At 39.0% G+C, this 20,379-nt stretch overlaps 1 protein-coding gene across 1 annotated transcript in view; it reads left to right on the top strand.

The window, feature by feature from the left end:
- The window catches only part of CPNE8 (copine 8), a 195,622-nt gene that overhangs the window by 103,892 nt on the left and 71,351 nt on the right, over positions 1 to 20,379 (top strand). The window contains exons 9-10 of the mRNA XM_079775534.1: positions 4,202 to 4,306; positions 7,491 to 7,532. Of these exons, the coding sequence (XP_079631660.1) occupies positions 4,202 to 4,306; positions 7,491 to 7,532 (147 nt within the window). The remainder of the gene's footprint in view (positions 1 to 4,201; positions 4,307 to 7,490; positions 7,533 to 20,379) is intronic.

The following is a 20,379-nucleotide window of genomic DNA, read 5'->3' as shown; positions in this document are numbered from 1 at the left end:
CTAGATCCAAGTATATATAATGAGACATATTTATTAGTACATTAATATATGTGTTTTGTTTTAAATGAGTAAATATGCATTTACTTCTCACTTTTTATTTATAAGCCTCTATTTTTAAAAAAAATATATATGTATATTATTGATTTCAGGGGGGAAAGGAGAGGGAAAGAGAGACAGAAAGATCAATGATGAGAGAAAATCATTGATTGTTTGTTGCCTCCTGCATGCCCACAACTGGAGATAGAACTGGCAACCCAGGCATGTGCCCCAGATAGAAATCGATCTGGGACCCTTCAGTCCACAGACCAACACTCTATCCACTGAGCCAAACCGGCTGTCTCTATTTTTGACTGTAAAGATTTTAGTCTTATTTTTAGAATTTATTTGACTATGGAGCTATTTCAAAAATTGCCTGTTGCCTAAATATTTAAATGTAAATATTTAATGTATTTAATACATTAGGCAAATTTAAAATTGCCTGTTGCCTAATGTACTTTATTCTCATTTTATAGGAAAGAATAAAACTAATTTCAACCAGAAGCATTAATAAAAACCTTAATAATATGTGATTATAAATTTTTCTTTTTTGCTTTCACATTAATTTGGCACTTGACCTGTATTTATAATTAGGTAATAATTTTCCTTTGGAATAGCTGCTTTTTTTGGTAAATGGCATCATTTAAAGTACTTTAATACAGATTATTTAATATATTTTTTTCTTATAATGCTATTTATAATATACCCATACACTTTATATTTATAAAACAACTAGTAGCCTGGTGCACGAATTTGTGCACACTGAAAGGAAATTAATTAGAAGAAATATTTTAATATCGCTATTCGCCCTTTCTCTATAATAGAAGTGTCAACCAAATTCATGATCGACAATGACAGATGGAAATACGCATGCAAATAGCACCAGCTAGAGCTTTATATATACAGATAAACTTGCTTAATTAGACCTGCTTTCTGATTTAGCTAAACCTTCTCTAGCCTAGTGAAGCACCCCAACTTCTCTTTCAGGTAATTGTCAGCAACGCAGCAATAAATATCAACACAAAGCAGATTATTATTGTAGATCACACAGGGAGAACAAAGGGTAAAATATTTAACTGCAGCAGTGTTTGACTATATTCTGTGCAGTGAGAAAACCTGAAGTTATTTTCAAGTTCCACCATTTCTTACTTCTTTTCAGTTGAGTCAAGTTTCTAAGCTTTCTAAATCTCTGTTTTCTGGCTAATGAAAAGAAAATAGTATTCCACTGAATCTCCTATCTACCTACTCCAGGACTTCTGTGAGGCACGTGAAAACGCTTCACAAACATTTGGTTACCAGTGTGAAATGTCTCCACCTGGCTATAAAGCAAGTCATGTTCCTGGGATGAAGAAACTGTAAGGAGGCTAGTCTCTAGGGAGAGGAAGCCAGGCATTGCTACATGACGTCATTACCTTGACGGTTGGACACTTAGCACATTAGCCTTTTATATATAGAGATACTCCTGAATGTGAGAAAGAGCTACATCAGACTCCTGTCAGAATTTTCATTAGTGACACTAGCACTGGAATTTCTGGTGAGATTTTGCTGTCTGTATCACATCTCATGTATTACAACCGAAAATGATTAATCAAAGAGAGATGACTACCTGGCTCATAAATACATCACTAAAAAGATGACACACTGTCTTTAAAGAAGTTTCAAATGTCAAAGTATTTAATTACTATGGCTGGTGATATTAGGGCTATAACAGAAGTTTTGATTTAACCTTAAGCAAAGAGGCCAAAAAGAAGTCAGTAGATTTTTGAGCATGTGGGTATGAAGATAGTCAGTTAGTTGTTACTCACTCACTCTATCTATCTATCTATCTATCTATCTATCTATCTATCTATCATCTATTTATCTATCTAATCTGTCACCATACCGAAGACTTAATACATAGTGATACAAGAGAAGAAGAGCAGGCAAGGCCCCTTTGTAGATCTTTAAGAATGTATTGTATTAAGAAGGAAGGCAGGTGTATTTTTCTAAAACAAAACAATATATGTAATTTTGTCCCTAAGAATGTTTCTTAACCATTTTTGAGTACTTTTACTTTTTCTCATTTGAGTCCCTGTTGCTGTTTTTGCCTACCTTTCCCTGATCCCATTTGCTTTCCTTCTCTCTGCTTTAGATATCTTGACACCTTTCTGAGTCTTCTCTTTAATAGCTTTTGTCCCCAGGGGTCCCTAAATTGCTTAGGTGAGTCAATTCTTAGAGCATCGACTATAGAGCTCTTTCAATTTAGTAAGAAGCATGAGTTTCTTTAGATGGGTGAGGATACTACCAGGAAAGCGATGGCATTATGCCATAATTCTCATAATGAATACTTGAACTCTTGATATTATATTTCTATTTGACGTTTTAATAGAAACAAGCCTTCTTTCCTGAAAGGAAGAAGATAGACTCAAAGGCTTTTCAAAAGAGATTATTTTCTTGTGGGGGTTAAGGGCACATGTTCTCATGTTCATGACTGTCAGAGAGAATCCTGTCATTAGAATACTTCATGACTAAGGATCGGTGAGGACCAGGTTTATGTATTGTTCTAACTAAGAATATTTTAAACATTTTATAGGTCATGAACTGCTGCATAATTCACATCAGGCAAGAACATTTACAGGATTCTATTTATGTCTAGAGATTGCATGGTTTGGTGGAAATAACACAGAAAACTGAGTTTAAGGCTCCATGGATTCTCCTCCTTATTGTGTATTCTTGAGTTATCTTCCTTCAAGGAATTCTTCAGATATATAGAAGTTTTCAGTTTAGATAAAGAAGGAACCACATATGGAGTGATCTTCCTAAAATTCATGATGTTAATTTAATTTAATTTAATTAAAATATATTTCTATTGACTTCAGAGAAGAGGGGAGAGGGAGAGAAAGATAGAAACATCAATGATGAGAGAGGATCATTGATAGGCTGCCTCCTGTACACCCTCTACTGGTGATAGAGCCCGCAACCCGGGCATGTGCCCTGATCAGGAATCAATCAGGTTCATAGGTTAAAGGGTGTGCAGGAGGCAGACAATCAATGATATTTTTCTCATCATTGATGTTTCTCTCTCTCTCTCTCTCTCTCTCCCTCTCTCTCTCTCTCTCTCTCTCTCTCTCTCTCTCTCTCTCTCTCTCTCTCTCCCTCTCCCTTCCTCTCATAATAAATCCCTGCAATGTACCTCTCAAACACTGAGCCACGCCGGCCAGGCTGATGATGTTCATTTTAAATAGGCCCTTGGGCTCTGCAGGAGTCCTACTCCTTTTCCTCAAACCATCAACTTTTCCTCTCTCCCAGACACTTCAGCACTCTGCCCTCTTCCTTCTTTGCTGATAATCATGCTTCTTGTATCATAAGAAAAGGGCAGTAACTGGAGAACTTCCTCATGATCTCATCATAGCATCTCCCCTGTGCTGTGATGCTGTGGCTTCCTGAAAGTTCCTGAAGAATGACTGTCAGTGCTCCCAGGGACAACTCCTCCACTGATGCCCTGGATCCACTTGCATCGCCTAAAGGACATTGCTCCAGCCTTTATCCCCTTTCCCTCACGCTTCACAAATTGGTTCCTCTCTTGTAGGTAGTTTCCGTTAGCTCACAAGCTTGCTGTGGTTGCCTCCTTCTTGAAAAAAAAAAAAAAAATTAAAAAGCAACAAACGAACCAAGAAACAAACAAAACCAAAAACAAAACATTTCACTTGACTAATCTTTCCCCCAATTTCTCTTTAAAGCTGAACTCCTCAAAAATGTTTATACACTCTGCCTCAATTTCTCTTCTCTTTCTCAAACCCATTCCAATCAGATTTTTATCCCCAATACTCCAACAAAACAGCTTTTCTCAGAGTTTGATAACTCATATTTTCAGTGACCTGTGGATATTTTTCCCTGTATTAATATGTCATCACAATATTTAGAGATTGTTTACAAAGCAGCTTTAGAATGTATTGATTTTGCAGAATATCATTTGTAGTCAACTTAATTCAAAATCTTATTGCTTTATATTATAGTGAGCTAATCTTTAAAGTTTTAAAACCACAAACCCCTTCTTATTAAATGATATAGTAGCAAAAAATGGAATGGCAACATTTATTCTGCACCAAAAAAAAGAGAAGAATGACTACTAAAATGATATGTCATAATTGAATCACAGAAATAACTGAAAATTCTTTTTTTACAGTTTTACAATTTGTCATAAAACAGAAGTTGTCAAAAATACTCTAAATCCTGTATGGCAAGCATTCAAGATCTCAGTCCGAGCATTATGTAATGGCGATTATGACAGGTAAAATAAATGACAACTTTTCTGAGAGCTTTGATTATTTACTATAGATTTTGTATTCAATAATCCTAAGTCGATTAAAAAAAATAAAGTAGCTTCTTTACCGATATAAGAGTGTATGCACAAAAGAATGAATAATTGATTTATGTTTTGGTGAAGAGGGGTAATTTGGTAAGTTAAAATTGGTTGAACTGACTATAATTCCAAGAAGAAAAATGTGGAAAGCACTAAAAAGATATTGAATATTAGTTTAAGTTTTAACATATTACTATTCAAAAGTCATTCCACAATTTTCACTGCCTCAAGGCTTTCATTCGGTATTGTCTTTCTAGGCTGGCGTAAGTGAATATATGAAATACTAGAGTCCCGGTGCATGAAATTCGTGCATGGAGGGGGTGTGTCCCTCACCCCAGCCTGCACCCTCTCCAATCTGGGACCCCTCAAGGGATGTCCGACCACCCGTTTAGGCCCGATCCCACCTGACATCCCTCTCACAATCCAGGACTGCTGGCTCCCAACTGCTCGCCTGCCTGCCTTCCTGATTGCCCCTAACCACTTCTGCCTGCCATCCTGATCACCCCCTAACCACTCCCTTGCCAGCCTAATCAACGCCTAACTGCTCCCCTGCTGGCACGATTGCCCCTAACTGCCCTCCACTGCCAGCCTGGTCACCCCTAACTGTCCTCCCCTGCAGGCCTGGTCCCCCCCAACTGCCCTCCCCTTCAGGCCTGGGTTCCCCCCAACTGTCCTTCCCTGTGGCCATCTTGTGGTGGCCATCTTGTGTCCACATGGGGGCAGCCATCTTTGACCACATGGGAGCAACCATCTTGTGTGTTGGAGTGATGGTCATTTTGCATATTATTCTTTTATTAAATAGGATAATACTATGACTAGATATATTATCAACCCTGAAAAACTCCAGAAATTTTTATTTGCAGCACTGTTCTCATGGTTGCTGAATCTATAGATCTAGTAGGTGGGTGTGGTGGCCCTGAAGATCTTTCCACAATATACCTAAAAATTTCTTAATATCATAGGTTTGTTTTTAAATAACATTGATTGGAAGGTTATAACCCTATTCACTGCAAAAGAAAAGCAAATAAATAGAAAATAAAAGCTCAGTCTCTTGATTTTGTTTGTCTCCTTACTTGTATATACTTGTAAAACTGGGAATTTATTCTGTTAACTAATATTATAGAAGGAACTATTGATTACCAATATGTCATTACTTTTATTCTAAAATGTATCATGACATTTGACTGTTATTTTATTCATTTAATTGGATTATAATTTAATTAACTGGTTATTCTTTCTCTAAGAAGGTGCTTCTCATACTAGTTCAGTATCACCTGGTGAACCTTGTAGAAATTCAAATTCTCAGGCCCCCAACCCAGGTTTACTGATCCAGGAACTCTGGGGACAAGGTCCAACAACGTTTTTAAAAGCCCTTCCTGGGATCCTAGTCTATGTTCTGATGAGAAATCCTGTTCTGACACAGTGTTTTCAAAAGTAGAGGTGTAGCTGAATACCTCCCTGTTGAAGAAGGAGCTCTGTCACACTACACATCTCTCCCATATACTTTCCCTGTTCCCTTTATAGAATCAATGCAGATTTTAGAAACCTCGGCTAAGATATAAATTGAATTTAACAAAAAAAATTATCAAAGACAAGTTCAAATTACAGTGTAAAGCCTCCAGGCATACACTATTTTGTCTCTAAAAACTACAGTTCATTTATGTTATTTTTTATGTATATTTTTTATTGTTGATAGTATTACAGATGTCTCCCATTTACCCCCCTTAACTCCCCATTCTCCAAGCCCCTATTCCCCCCAGGTCTTCACTACCCTATTGCCCATGTCCATGGGCTGTGCATATCCTATCTAATAAAAGAGAAACATGGAAATTGACCATACCTCCTCTATGCCCCCAAGCCACACCCACCAGCCAATCAGGAGCGAATATGCAAATTAACCCAACAAATATGGCAGCGGCCACGGAGCTGGAGCAAACAGGAGGCGTGGGTTGTCCCCGGCGATGGAGGAAGCCAAGCTTCCCGCCTGCCCTGGCCTACCCTGGCCTCCGCCCAAGGCTACAAAGTTTCAATTATGGAAGATAAATAAATCCCCGATACCAGGGCCTCTGCTTGGGTTGTCAGGGGGCATGGCTAGCCTGCAAACCACCACAGACCCCTCGCCCAGGCCGCCCCACACCCCAAGGGAACCCCCAACCTGATCCAGGACACCCTTAAGGGCAAACCAGCCGGCCCCCACCTGTGCACCAGGCCTCTATCCTATCTAATAAAAGAGTAATATGCAAATTGACCATTACTCCAACACACAAATGGCTGCCCCCATGTGTTCAAAGATGGCTGCCCCCATGTGGACACAAGATGGCCGGCAGGGGAGGGCAGTTGGGTGGGACCAGGCCTGCAAGGGAGGGCAGTTATGGGTGACCAGGCCAGCAGAGGAGGGAAGTTGGGGGCAACCAGGCCTGCAGGGAAGGGCAGTTGGGGGGGACCCAGGCCTGCAGGGGAGAGCGGTTGGGGGGGACCATGCCTGCAGGGGAGGGCAGTTACGGGTGACCAGGCCAGCAGAGGAGGAAAGTTGGGAGCAACCAGGCCTGCAGGGAAGGGCAGTTAGGGGGGACCCAGGCCTGCAGGGGAGAGCAGTTGGGGGGACCAGGCCTGCAGGGGAGGGCAGTTAGGGGGGACCAGGCCTGCAGGGGAGGGCAGTTAGGGGTGACCAGGCCTTCAGGGGAGGACAGTTAGGGGTTACCAGGCCTGCAGGGGAGGACAGTTAGGGGCAATCAGGCTGGCAGGGGAGCAGTTAGGCATCAATCAGGCTGGAAGGGGAGTGATTAGTGGGTGATCAAGCTGGCAGGCAGAAGTGGTTAGGGGCAATCAGGCAGGCAGGCAGTCGAGCGGTTGGGAGCCAGCAGTCCTGGATGGTGAGAGGGATGTCCGACTGCCAGTTTAGGCCCTATCCTACCGGGATCGGGCCTAAACTGACAGTCGGACATCCCTCAAGGGGTCCCAGATATCAGAGGGTGCAGGCTGGGATGAGGGACACACACCCCCGTGCACGAATTTCGTGCATCGGGCCTCTAGTAAGTACGTAAGTTCTTTGGTTTATATATCATTTTGATCTTACTAAGTAACTTTATGTGTATGTTTTTCTCATGGACAGAACAATCAAAGTAGAGGTATATGACTGGGAACGAGATGGGAGGTAAGACATTGTCTCTTCTTTTATTCGTGCTCCTGACACTTAATATGCTTTAATAAATAAGTATACTGAAATGATTATGTTTTTTGCATTTTAATTTTGTCCTCATTTTCCAAATATTACTGACGTGTTTACATGTGATTTTAAGAATGAGTGTATTTTCTTTAAATGTGGAGATTAAAATAGAGGTCTTCCTCATTTCCAGTAATGTAGTAAATTTGGATCGGATGATTTCTCATGGTGTCCAACTTACAGATGTCGTTTTATTTCTGTATCTCACAATCTCTCTGAAGATTCCTATAATCATTATATCCCATATCATTCATGGGAACACACCTGAATCTTCACCCCTTCCCCTCCAAAACAGACATACCCCTCACAACAAACAACAAAATGAAATGCAAGCATTATATCTGATGATTGCCAGTAAAAATAGTTGTTCAGAGTTCCATAATTATGGGCTCCCTCTGCATATCACAGCAGACGTTAAAGACTAAAAGAGAGGGAACGTACTACTTTTTTCCTTTCTTCTTAAGTATTGTCCCACTGTTTCTATTGTTTTAAATGGGGTTGATTTTGAGGTGTTTTTAGATGATGTTAAAGCCAAGGTACCCAGAAATGCTCAAATCTCGCCTTGGCCTAGATAACAGCCTCTCCAGGTGGTTCCAGGAAGTGAACATAGGGACGCCAAGGAGAATGACAAATTGGAAAACAAAGGGCATTTGATTTTACTTGGCTACATGCCCTAAATTCCAGCCCTGAGGTCACTGGTAAATGGAGCAAAAGCATGAGGTTAAAGCTCAAGATCTAAGGGCTTTCTCTCCGCATTGTATGCAAGCCAGTACCCAAGCTCTCAGGTTCTGGATACCTGAACACTCCTATTAAATATAGGAACAGGTTGGATCAAAAAATTGAGAGGACACCTCCCCTCACCCTTTTGCTGCTTGGGTGGGAAAATGCCTAATTGGAGCATCTCATGCAAGCATGTAAGTGCCATTTACACATACACTCACACACATGGTGCATCAGGTGTCCTGGAATTAACCCAATTGTTATTTTCTCCTTTCTAAGGAGTGGTAAGGGAGGATGGAGAGAGAGGTAGAGATTATACTCCACATGGCAGCAATTACCAAACAGTTATATAAGACTCAGTGATTTCAGGCTTCAAATTATAACCCAAACATGATTGTGCTAAAGTGTCCTAACATTTTTTGACATTTATACTTAGAGATGATCAATGCTGTATCACTGATCTTTGCATTTCTGTCAGATTACTCATTTAATTATTTGTTTATTTAGAGTTTCTTTACACAAATTCTACTTGCATTCTGAAGAAATCTCACAAGATAACCTTATGTTTTTCCATAGGGACTGATGTCTGATTGCTTCACTAAACTTTATTCACTGAGAAAATGAGTTTTGCTCCTCAGAATAAATAGGAAAAGAAACAATGCCAATCTGAGTAAAATGCTAATCTGAGTAAAGTAGGCATTCTGCCTTCTATCATATATCCAGATGATATAAATATAGGGTACATCATATAAAGTTTTATAATAGATCATATACATTTTAATTGAGAATGGGCAAAAGCTGTGGCCTTTTCCTAGTATTTTTGGAAAATTTTATTTAATAACTTATAAACTAGGGGTATAAATTCAGATTTCTTGTGTATCCATGACAATTCAATCCAAATTTGCAAATTGTAGGTATTTTATTGTCTTGCTTTAAAGGGTGAGTTTTTATTACCCTCCTGTTGTCTTCAGCCTACGCCTGAGCCAAAAAATTTTAAAATAGTTTTGAAAGTAAGAATTACCTTGAAATTCAGTTATCTTTTCTTTTGATGTTGGAGTTTTGAGCATTTCTATACAGGATATAACTTATTGACTATTTCTAATATGCCAGATTTCTTTAAGCATTTTTAATTTTATTTCCCATTTAATTTTCATAATAAGGGATAAATACTATAAAGGGTGGGGTAAAAGTAGGTTTACAATGATTAATAAATAATAATACAAGAATAAACTCTGTTTCGCTTACTCACAACTGTAAAGCTACTTTTGCCCCACCCACCCTGTATCAATACCATTTTATAGCTGAAGAAACCAAGGCAAAGAAGCAATATGCCTAAATCACAGAACTAGTAAATGGTGGAGCCAGGACCTGAACTCTCCAGTATGCTTCCAGTAGTGCACTCATAATTAATATACTACATATTTCTATAACATTATAGTTAAAAATTCTGGCACTTAAATAAAAGCCTTCAACCTGGACATTGGTCTTACTCTATGATTCTTTGGTAATTGATAATGTGGTAATTAGAGGAATCCAAGGGCTATTTAAGAAAGCTTTTAACATAAGTATGTTATCTGACATTTTATTTATTTATTTTTTTAATATATTTTTATTGATTTCAGAGAGGAAAGGAAAGGGAGATAGAAACATCAATGATGAGAGAGAATCATTGATCAGCTGCCTCCTGCATGCCCCCCACTGGGGATCAAGCCTGCAACCTGGGCATGTGCCCTTGGCCGGAATCAAACCTGGGACCCTTCAGTCTGCAGGCCAACACTCTATCCACTGAGCCAAACCGGCTAGAGCTGACATTTTATATTATCTGGAAAAATGAATGAAACATTCCTAGGAAGCAAGTGTTATGTAACAGGAAGTTAGGTAGAGAAGTATTACATATTTTGAAAGAAACTTAATAGACATCAAATGGGCCAGTAAAATGTATAAAACAGGTGATATAGATTATGAGAATGACAGCTAAAATGAGATAAAGAGCAAGTGAAAGAGAGGGAAAAAATAGAGATAGAGAAAGAGGTCATTTATGAAATGTACTTAAAAGAAGATCTTTATATTGGGAAAAATTTTTTCAACAAAAATGATTTACTTTTCGAGACATAGATTTAGAAACAAGTTAAATATTTAGATTTATTTTGTAAACTCATGTTGTCATTGTATCATCAACTCTTTGGGGAAAAATTGGCATTGGTGGATATGGTGTTGATTAATTTTTAAATTTCACTTCTACATACCACCCATAGCAGCACATTCAAAAGAAATCTGGGGAGTTAAAGACTTATTGATAACAAAGGGAGTAAAATTAGGATGGAGAGGTTGTTAGGGGTACTTTAAACATTTCTTGGAAATGAATTATGATTAGTAGAATATTTAGAGGAAGGTTTTGTGTTTTTACAAGTGTTAATAGCTTCTCAATGTTGGGGTAAAATTATCTTTCTTTAATCCAAAATATAGCTTTACATTTTGTATGAAAAATTTCAGTGTATAATTCTATATAATTCATGTGCACTAAAGTAGCATTTTTCAAAGTTAGCAAAATTATTAGTTTGTAGGTGAAATAGAAAAGGCAAAATTAAAATCATGATTAAATAATTCTTGAAAACTGTTTCAACTAAATAATATGTATGAAATTATAAAAGCATATTAGTCTCCAATAAAAATTATGTATAAAACATAAAATCTATATATTAGTTTTATAATGCAGTAATAATAGTCATAGTCACTGTATAGACTGTTATACAAGTTGATATTCTGGCTTGTGGTTCTGTGTGATATAATAACACAGGGTTATTATACCTCTTCCATGCATTTTTGTTTATCTGACATAATTTTCCAAGTTCTTCCCTTAAGTCAGAGTGAATATATGATAACCATTATATTTCATAATGAATATAATTATCAGTAGAGATTATTTCCTGTTCTTTATGTTTTTTCCCCCATCACCTTTAATATTTGTCAAAAATCCTGTGCACATATCACTTTTTTTAGAGAAGATTATTTGGTCAGTGGATTTTTTTTTTTAACAGTATAGACCAGCATTTTCCAATAGAAATGTAAGGTGAGTCACATAAGTAATTTTAAATTTTCTTGTGGCAACATTAAAAAGTAAAAATACACCAGTGAAATTAATGTAATGATATATTTTATTTAATCCTGTATGTTTAAAATATTATTTTAATATAGGGGCAATATAAAAATGATTGATATTTTACATTTTAAAAATATTTTATTTTATTGATTTGAGAGAGAGAGGAAGGGAGAAGGATAGAGAGGTAGAAACATTGACTGGCCACTTCCTGCATGCCCCTCATCAGGAATCTAGCCAGCAACCTGGACATGTGCCCTGACCTGGAATCAAACAGGTGACCTCTTGATTCAGGGGTTGACACTCAATCACTGAGCCACACCAGCAGGGCAAGAAATATTTACATTTTTTATACTAAATTTTGAAATCTGCTATGTATTTTATGCTTACAGCACATCCCAATTCAGACTAACTACATTTCAAGTAACCAACCTATATCAACATATGGTTGGTGGCTACCATGTTGGACAACATCATGTAGACTTGAATGAAATATACAGTCTACATCCTAAGTAATTTCATATCAGATGAAATGTTTTCCCAGCATGTAACAGAAGTTTAGAATTGTCCCCTTATAAAACGTGGAAAAACTGTTCAAATATCTATATTATTTTTTTGTATAAATTTAACCATAAGAAACCAAGAAATAATGTGGTCTTTCATCTAGAGAGAATATTTTGTTCAAAGATTCAAGTGGAAAATGCTTGACAGTGTTACTTGCTTACAATCACGTTTTCTTTTACTAGCTAGGTACTTCAGATGATGATATTCACAGACTTTCAGAAGTGATGTGATCTTGAGTCACAATTCTGATGGTGTGTTTGACTCAATTCATCAACTTGAAATTATTTCTAAAGCAAACGTCTCGTGTATCTATGAGGCCTACTAAAATGTGGTAATGCTGTTGAGCAAATAGCCAGTTGACATGAAATTAGGTTCCTTGCCTTGAGATCCTCTAGAATAGAAGAAATGTAGTCATTTGTCCTTTTTTATTTCAACAATTAACAATGGCTTAGAGTGCAGAGGCATTACTTGACCTTGATATGAATAATCAGTTTAAATGTACTTAATTTTCCACAAGTTAAACCACTTTGCTTAAATCATCCCTATAGTCCCCACCATTTCTTCAAGAAACGTGCAAAATGAATATTTAAATCTCATTTTAACAATTGAAACCTGCAGTGCTGAGAAACGGACTAGTCTTGGTTACAAAGCAATCAGTGGAGGTATCCTTAAAAAGCTTCACTTGATTGAAGTTGCTTCAGCTGGCTTTGTGTAGCTTCAATTAAAATTCAGGGAGCATTAGTGGAACAACTCTGCATTAAAACCCTGTGACTTTAATGTGGGACTGATTGTCAATGGGCCACCAAGTGGATGACTGTCTCCCAGAAAACGACGATTTGAAGAAAGGGCTCAGCCAGTGTACTGCTTCTGATGTCTATTATCACTTTGTATTTCATCGAATCTAGTCATTTTAAATAGTGATACTTATTATAAGGGCAAACCTCATTTATCTGTGAAATGTGTATGGATGCTATCAGCTTTTAGTTACCTTTGAAGATAACATTTGATAAATGCATTTGATGTTTTGTTCCTGTGATTATGCATCATCATCATATGAAATAAGTGATTACTTGAAAGTTGTCTAAGACATGATAACTCATTCAGGAGGAGCATGTGTAAACCTTTTATATTTTTTAATTTATTTTAAATGTCTTCATTTATTCTAATTAACCCTTTCCTAACAATAGCCCTCTATTTGCTTGCAGTTAACTCTATGTCCTAAAAGCATATTTAGTAGACAAAATTTGGCTGCTTTCCTTGTTCCACTACCTATTACTTCTTTGAGACTTAAAAAATGTTAATAAATGGAATTTCATAATGTATTATGTTACTTACTGACATACTATTTTTTCTTCCACCTGTTAAATTTTTAAGTAATTTTTTTGTTTGTTTGTTTTTGTTAATCCTCTCCCGAGGATATTTTTCCATTGATTTTTAGGGAGAGTGGAAGAGAGAGGGAAAGACAGAGAGAAACATCAATATGAGAGAAACACATCGATTGGTTGTCTCCTGCACAAGCTCTGGCCAGGGCCTGGGCCGGGGAGGAGCCTGCAACTTAGGTACGTGCCCTTGACTGGAATTGAACCTGGGACTCTTTGGTCCACAGGCTGATGCTCTATCCACTGAGCCAAACTGGCTAGGGCTTAAGTAATGTTTTTTATCACTTTTGGAAAAAATTGTTATTGAGCATTTATTATGTACTAAAGTGTTTGCCAGGTGATACAACTTAATGAAAAACTCCAATCTTCATATAATAATATTTTTAATTTTTCTTAATATGTTTTGTTATATTCTTCCACTCACCTGGAGTGATTTTGGATTCTATCAGATCTATATTTCAAGGGGGGAAAAAACTTGTTCTAATTTTCAATAAAAAGAAAATTATAAATTATATAAACACTGACCCTTTACTAAAAGATATTTGCAGGATATGTTTGGGGATGTTTCAGGATTGGCCATGTGCTTTTCTATCACCAAAAACTTGCTTAGGTAACCTCGACACTTTGAAAGCTGTTCTGTCTTCATTTTTGCCCATTGTTTTTTTGTTCAGGCCCAAGTGAATGCTATCAATTGTCAGAAAGCTTTCCTTATGCATCTAAATTCATTTAATTCCATTCTCCTGTGTGTTGTGCTTACCATTTAGGAATGTTTATTAGCATGTCTAACACATTATGACTTAGGTTGAAATGATTTGTTTCTGCTTTATCTCTCATATGAAACTGTAAACTGCTGAGGTTAAGGACCGTGTTTTGTTTTTGTTATTTCTCACAGAGCAGATTGCAGTGCCTTTAATGTTGTAGCTTCTTGCTGTGTTATTTCAATGCTATAGAAGAGAGTATTTGAAATAACTGTCATCTCTCTAATGAACACTCAATCCTCCATCAGTGCTTTTAGATCTCCTCCTTTCCACCCTTTACTTGAAATTATGAAATTATCTTGAATAATATGAGAGTTTTTATTTCTCTAGTGAAATTTCAGGCAGTGAGTAATTAATTCAGCTGTCATTTTTGTCTCTTTTTTTCCCCACCATTTGCAGACATCTTAGATTTTATATTAAGATCATATATCTGTCATACAGATTACATTTTCTGCTTTATTCCATATTTAAATACTGATGACTTTCACCAACTCCACAGTGGAACTATCTAATTCACGTCAACAAATAGTATACATTTTGATTTTTGATCACCTTACTATTTATTTGACTCCATTAGGATGTCATCAGTCAAATTGGAATGTAAATTAATTTCTAATTTTGCTATAATATTAGAGTCCTCAGTGATGGAAAGGACCTTTACAGTTAGCTTTTTATTTTATAAGAAGGAGGCTGAGTCTAATTATTTCCAATTTTGAATCAATCATCAATTTCAGCACTAAATCTGCCTTTCCTCTTATAGATTTTATTTCACTCTGAGAATATCAGGGCTGATATTCAAAATTTTTATCAACTATCAAAGTAGATGAGAGGTTGGGTACTGGAAGCCCTTTTCTTTGCCAAGGTAACCTTTTAATTGCTATGTTGTAGGGTGGCCTGGAGAGTCCAGGAGAACGTCCTTGGGAGCTGGAGTAGTAGGAGGGCACATAGAGATTCTGAACAGAGGCTACACATCAATGTGAGAATAGACAGATGTTTCTAAATTTAAAAAAAATACATTTTTTTTTATTGATTTTAGAGATGAAGGGAGAGGGAGAGATAGAAACATCAATGATGAGAGAGAATCATTGATTGGCTGCCTCTTGCACACCCCATGCTGGAGATCTAGCCTACAACCTGGGCATGAGCTCTGACCGAGAATAGAACAGTGACCTCCTGGTTCATAGGTCAACACTCAACCACTGAACCACACTGGCCAGGCTGTTTCTAAATTTTTATATCGGCATTTAATCTACTAATTCACACAACTTGAATCCTAATCTCTAGGCATTACCATAATCCCAAACTTGCAGACTTGAAAAATTATAATCATATTGATCCCTCCCTTGCTTTCATCCACCATATCCTGTCAACTGCCCCCTCTTCCATCAGTAAGAAATGGACAATGAAATGATGCTGATTTTCTTAAAGTTAATTTTAAATTATGTACAGTTTCCACTAGCTTAAAAGATGGAATAAATATGGGCATTTGTAAAAAAAAGTATAAATACTTATTACAAAGTTAAAGTGAGTTTTTGCAATAGTGTCATAATTTTATAACAATATAATGGGAAGAATAAGATCATCATAAGAAGAAGATGATAGTAAGATACTGGAAGAATAGTAAAGAGAGCAACAAAGCAACAAAAAATAATTTTACAATGGAGCTTAGGGAAAGGGAATAGAAATCAAAACTAAAGAAAGTTTGAATCATAGAAATGGAAGAAAGAGAATTTATAAAGTCATAGAATTTAGTTATGAAAATAGAAGGAAATATATGATGAAGGACTGAAGAATAGAACAAAATATTCTAGTGAGCTCTGAAATAAGGGCAAAAGGGTGGAGCTGAGGTTTTATAAATCTGTATGAGAAAAGATGGGGGTTATAAGTCCACCTTCCAAGATAAATAATTTTATATCTCTAGTGCCACCATTGCTGAATTAGGGTTAGCTCTTTGGCATAAAAAAATAACAAGATATCTGAAAAATCTTAGTATTTTATTTAGTCTGTAGACATAATTTAGTATTAAAATCTATAACTCTTGGAACCCAACATTCTACAGTAACTCAAGTGGAGGCCTGCTAGGGAGGTAGGCGATTTGTTTGAGGGCAACCAAGATTCTACTTTTAATGAGAATAGACAGCATATAAATGGGTCTTGTTTTCTTCTCAGTTGAGCTACTCTTTGTCTTTTTTTTTTAATATATTTTTATTGATTTTTTATAGAGAGAGGAAGAGAGAGGGATATAGAGTTAGAAACATCAATGAGAGAGAAACATCGATCAGCTGCCTCTTGCACACCCCCTACTGGGGATGTGCCCACAACCAAGGTACATGCCCTTGACCGGAATCGAACCTGGGACCCTTGAGTCCGCAGGCCGATGCTCTATCCACTGAGCCAAACCGGTTTTGGCCTACTCTTTGTCTTTTGATTGAAACATTTAAGCCATTTACATTTAAATCAATTATTGAGAGGTCTGTATTTAGAGCCATTTTATTCTTTATAACTATATTCCTGTTTTATTTTGTTACTAGCGGCCAGGTGCATGAAATTCGTGCATGGGGGCCGGGGGGGGAGTGTCCCTCAGCCCAGCCTGCACCCTCTCTAATCTGGGACCCATCGAGGGATGTCCGACTGCCCATTTAGAATCGGGCCTAAACAGGCAGTCGGACATCCCTCTCACAATCCAGGACTGCTGGCTCCCAACTGCTCACCTGCCTGCCTGCCTGATTGGCCCTAACCGCTTCTGCCTGCCAGCCTGATCACCCCCTAACCACTCCCCTACCAGCCTGATTGATGCCTAACTGCTCCCCTGCCAGCCTGTTTGCCCCTAACTACCCTCCCCTGCAGGCCTGGTCACCCCTAACTACCCTCCCCTGCAGGCCTGGTCACCCCCAACTGCTCTCCCCTGCAGGCCTGGGTCCCCCCTAACTGCCCTTCCCTGCAGGCCCGGTCGCCCCCAACTTCCCTCCTCTACAGGCCTGGTCACCCCTAACTGCCCTCCCCTGCAGGCTTGATTGCCCCCAACTGCCCTCCTTTACAGGCCTGGTCCCTCCCAACTGCCCTCCCCTGCTGGCCATGTTATGTCAACATGGGGGCAGCCATCTTTGACCACATGGGGGCAGCCATCTTGTGTGTTGGAGTGATGGTCAATTTGCATAATATTCTTTTATTAGATAGGATTAGATAGGAAGAGGCCTGGTGCATGGGTGGGAGCCAGCTGGTTTGCCCTGAAGGGTGTCCCGGATCAGGGTGGGGGTTCCCTTGGGGTGTGAGGCGGCCTGGGCGAGGGGCCTGTGGTGGTTTGCAGGCCGGCCACACCCCTCGGCAACCCAAGCCGAGGCCCTGGTATCTGGGATTTATTTATCTTCTATAATTGAAACTTTGGAGCTTTAAGCGGAGGCCAAGGCAGGCCAGAGCAGGCAGAAAGCTTGGCTTCCTCCATTGCTGGGGAAACCTAAACCTCCTGCTCTCTCCGTGGCTGCAGCCATCTTGGTTGGGCTAATTTGAATACTCGCTCCTGATTGGCTGGTGGGCATTGCTTGTGGGTGTGGTAGAGGTGCAGTCGATTTGTATCTTACTCTTTTATTAGATAGGATTTGTTTTCTTCTTCTTAAAGAAGTCCCTGTAAAATTTCATATAATACTTGTTCGGTGGTAATAAACCCATTTAGCTTTTTCTTGCCTAGGAAGCTCTTTATTTCTCCTTCAAATCTAAATGATAGCCTTGCTGGGTAAAATAATCTTGGTTGTAGGTCCTTGCTTTTAAATACTTTCTATGTTTAATTCCAATCTCTTCTGGCCTGAAATGTTTCTTTTGAGAAATCAGCTGACAGTTTTATGGGGCTCCCTTATAGGTAACTTTCTCTTGCTGCTTTTAAAATTCTCTTTGTCTTTAAGCCTTGCCATTTTTATTATGATGCGTCTTGGTATCCACCTCTTTGGGTTCAACTTACTTGGGATTCTTTGCATTTCCTGGAATCGTGTGTCTTTTTCTTTCACCAGCTTAGGGAAGATTTTAGTCACTATTTCTTCAAGAAAATTCTCAATCTTTTGCTCTCTCTCTGACTCTGTCTCTCTTTTTTTGGTACCCATATGATGTGGATGTGTTATGCTTGATATTGTTCCAAAGGTCTTTTAAATCTCCTCATTTAATTTTTTTTTTCCCTTTTTGCTGCTGTGATTGGGTCTTTTTACTACCATGTTTTCCAAATCTGCTTCATGTAACCTACTGTTGATTCCTTCTGGTGTATCTTTCATTTTAGATTTTCTATTCTTAATTTCTTACAGATTCTTTTTTTTTTTTTTTTTTGGTTTCTATGTCCTTTTTTAAATGCTTACTATCTCTTTGTTTAAGTTAAATTTATCCATTCTTCTTCTAAGTTCCTTGAGCATTCTTATAACCATTGTTTTGAACTCTGTATCTGATAGATGGCTTGCTTTCATTTCATTTAGATCTTTTTTGGGGGATTTCTTTGGTTCTTTCATTTGTGACTTGTTTGTTTGTCTCCCCATTTTGGCTGCCTCTCTGTGTTTGTTTCTGTGTATTAGGTAAATCAGCTATGTCTTCCAGTCTGGGTATGGTGGCCTTATATCGTAGGTGTCTTATGGGACTTGATGGTGCAGTCTCTCTGATCACCTGCACTAGGTGCTCCAGGAATGTCTGTTGTGTGGGTTATGTGAGTTCTCCGGTTATAGTTGAATTTTGACTGCTGTTAGCCTATCTGTGGGTGGTGTTAACTCTCGGGCTGGCTATGAGGATTGACTCAGACCACAGTATATGAGGTGGTGTGTGGGAGCTGAATCTATGAAGTAGAATTCGCCCAGCAGGGTCTGGTGCCTGTTGAGATCTCCCTTTGAGTGCGCTGTTTGTGGAGCTAATTGGGTCATGCTCTGATGTCGTCTGAAGTCATCCACTGGGTTTGTTGTTCCTGGCCTCTTGGGAGGGATTCCAGTGCAGGTGGATGTCAGGCACTGCCTGTGATGAGCCCTGTGTTACCTGTTTCAGGCTATAAAGTGATTCACAGTTTGTGGTTGCCTCTCCTGGGTCTGGGTGCACATGGGAGGGGCTAAGCTGCATACTAAGTCTAGCTTTTACCAGCCCCGAGCCCAGGGACAGGCCAGCAAAAGGCCCACGACAGCCAGAGATCTACATCTGCCTGCTGACTGCCTGTTAGCCCAGTCACAGAAAGAGGCTCTGGCGACACTTGATTAGGGGGAGGTGGCTTCTTAGTGTGTCACCAGGTAAGCACCAGTGGTATTCACCAAGTTGATACAGATTCAAACTCGGCACCAGTTCTGGGTTCATCAAAAGTGTCAGGATATACCAACACCAGCCCTCACCTGCCAGGGGCTTGTATTCCTTTGTGGTAGAGTGGGGTCTTAGGGAATTTTCAGGGTGAGGACAGAAGAGTCCACCAGGCTAACAAAGACCAAGATTTAGCCATGTGGAAGGAGGGCTCTGCATAGGAATGGTGGTGCCAGTGTGTAAGGGAAAAATGGTCCTTGATTTAGAACTGTGCAACTCAGCCTTTGCCACCTCCTGAGTCTGGCACCACCACAGAGGTAAAGTGCCATTTTTATCATGTCACATCACACTAGCAGCATGAGTTACCACTGTTGATGTTAACCTTGATCATTTGACTGAGGTAGTGGCTGCCATGTTTCTCCACTATAAAGCTACTCTTTTACCCCCTTTCTATGCTATACTCCTTGGAAAGAAGTCACTGTGCACAGCCTACACTTAGGAGTGGAAGTTAGACTCCTCTTTAAGGGAAGAATCTACACTAATAAAAAAGAAAGATGCAAATTGACTATACCTTTGCGACGCCCACCAGCCAATCAGGAGTGAGTATGCAAATTAACCCAACAAAGATGGTGGGTTAATTTGCATACACAGATGCCCAGCGGCCGGGGTGGGGATGCTTGTGTTGTCGCCATGGTGACGACACAGGCATACAGCACCGCCCCAGCCGCTCTGGGCCTCTGGGCAGCGTGGGAAGGCGGAAAGGTGGCTCCGGGCCAAGCGAAGGCAGAAAGGCGGTTCCGGCCGGAGCAAAGGTGGTGCTGGCAGCCAGGGGAAGGAAGGCCCATTCTTGCACAAATTTTCATGCATCGGGCCTCTAGTATCTACATAAATTATGTGGCATTCTTCTGGTAGAGATAATTGTATACTCTACCCCTGCCCTGGATAATGCATTTGCCAAATTCCCAACTACTGTGGTGCTATTGTCAGATATTTTAATTCTACATGTATTTTAAATA

The sequence above is a fragment of the Cnephaeus nilssonii genome (assembly GCF_951640355.1).
Source record: "Cnephaeus nilssonii genome assembly, chromosome: 6".
Classification (NCBI taxonomy): Eukaryota; Metazoa; Chordata; class Mammalia; order Chiroptera; family Vespertilionidae; genus Cnephaeus; species Cnephaeus nilssonii.
Note: the sequence above shows the minus strand (reverse complement) of the source record. Positions and strands in the feature narration are given on the sequence as shown.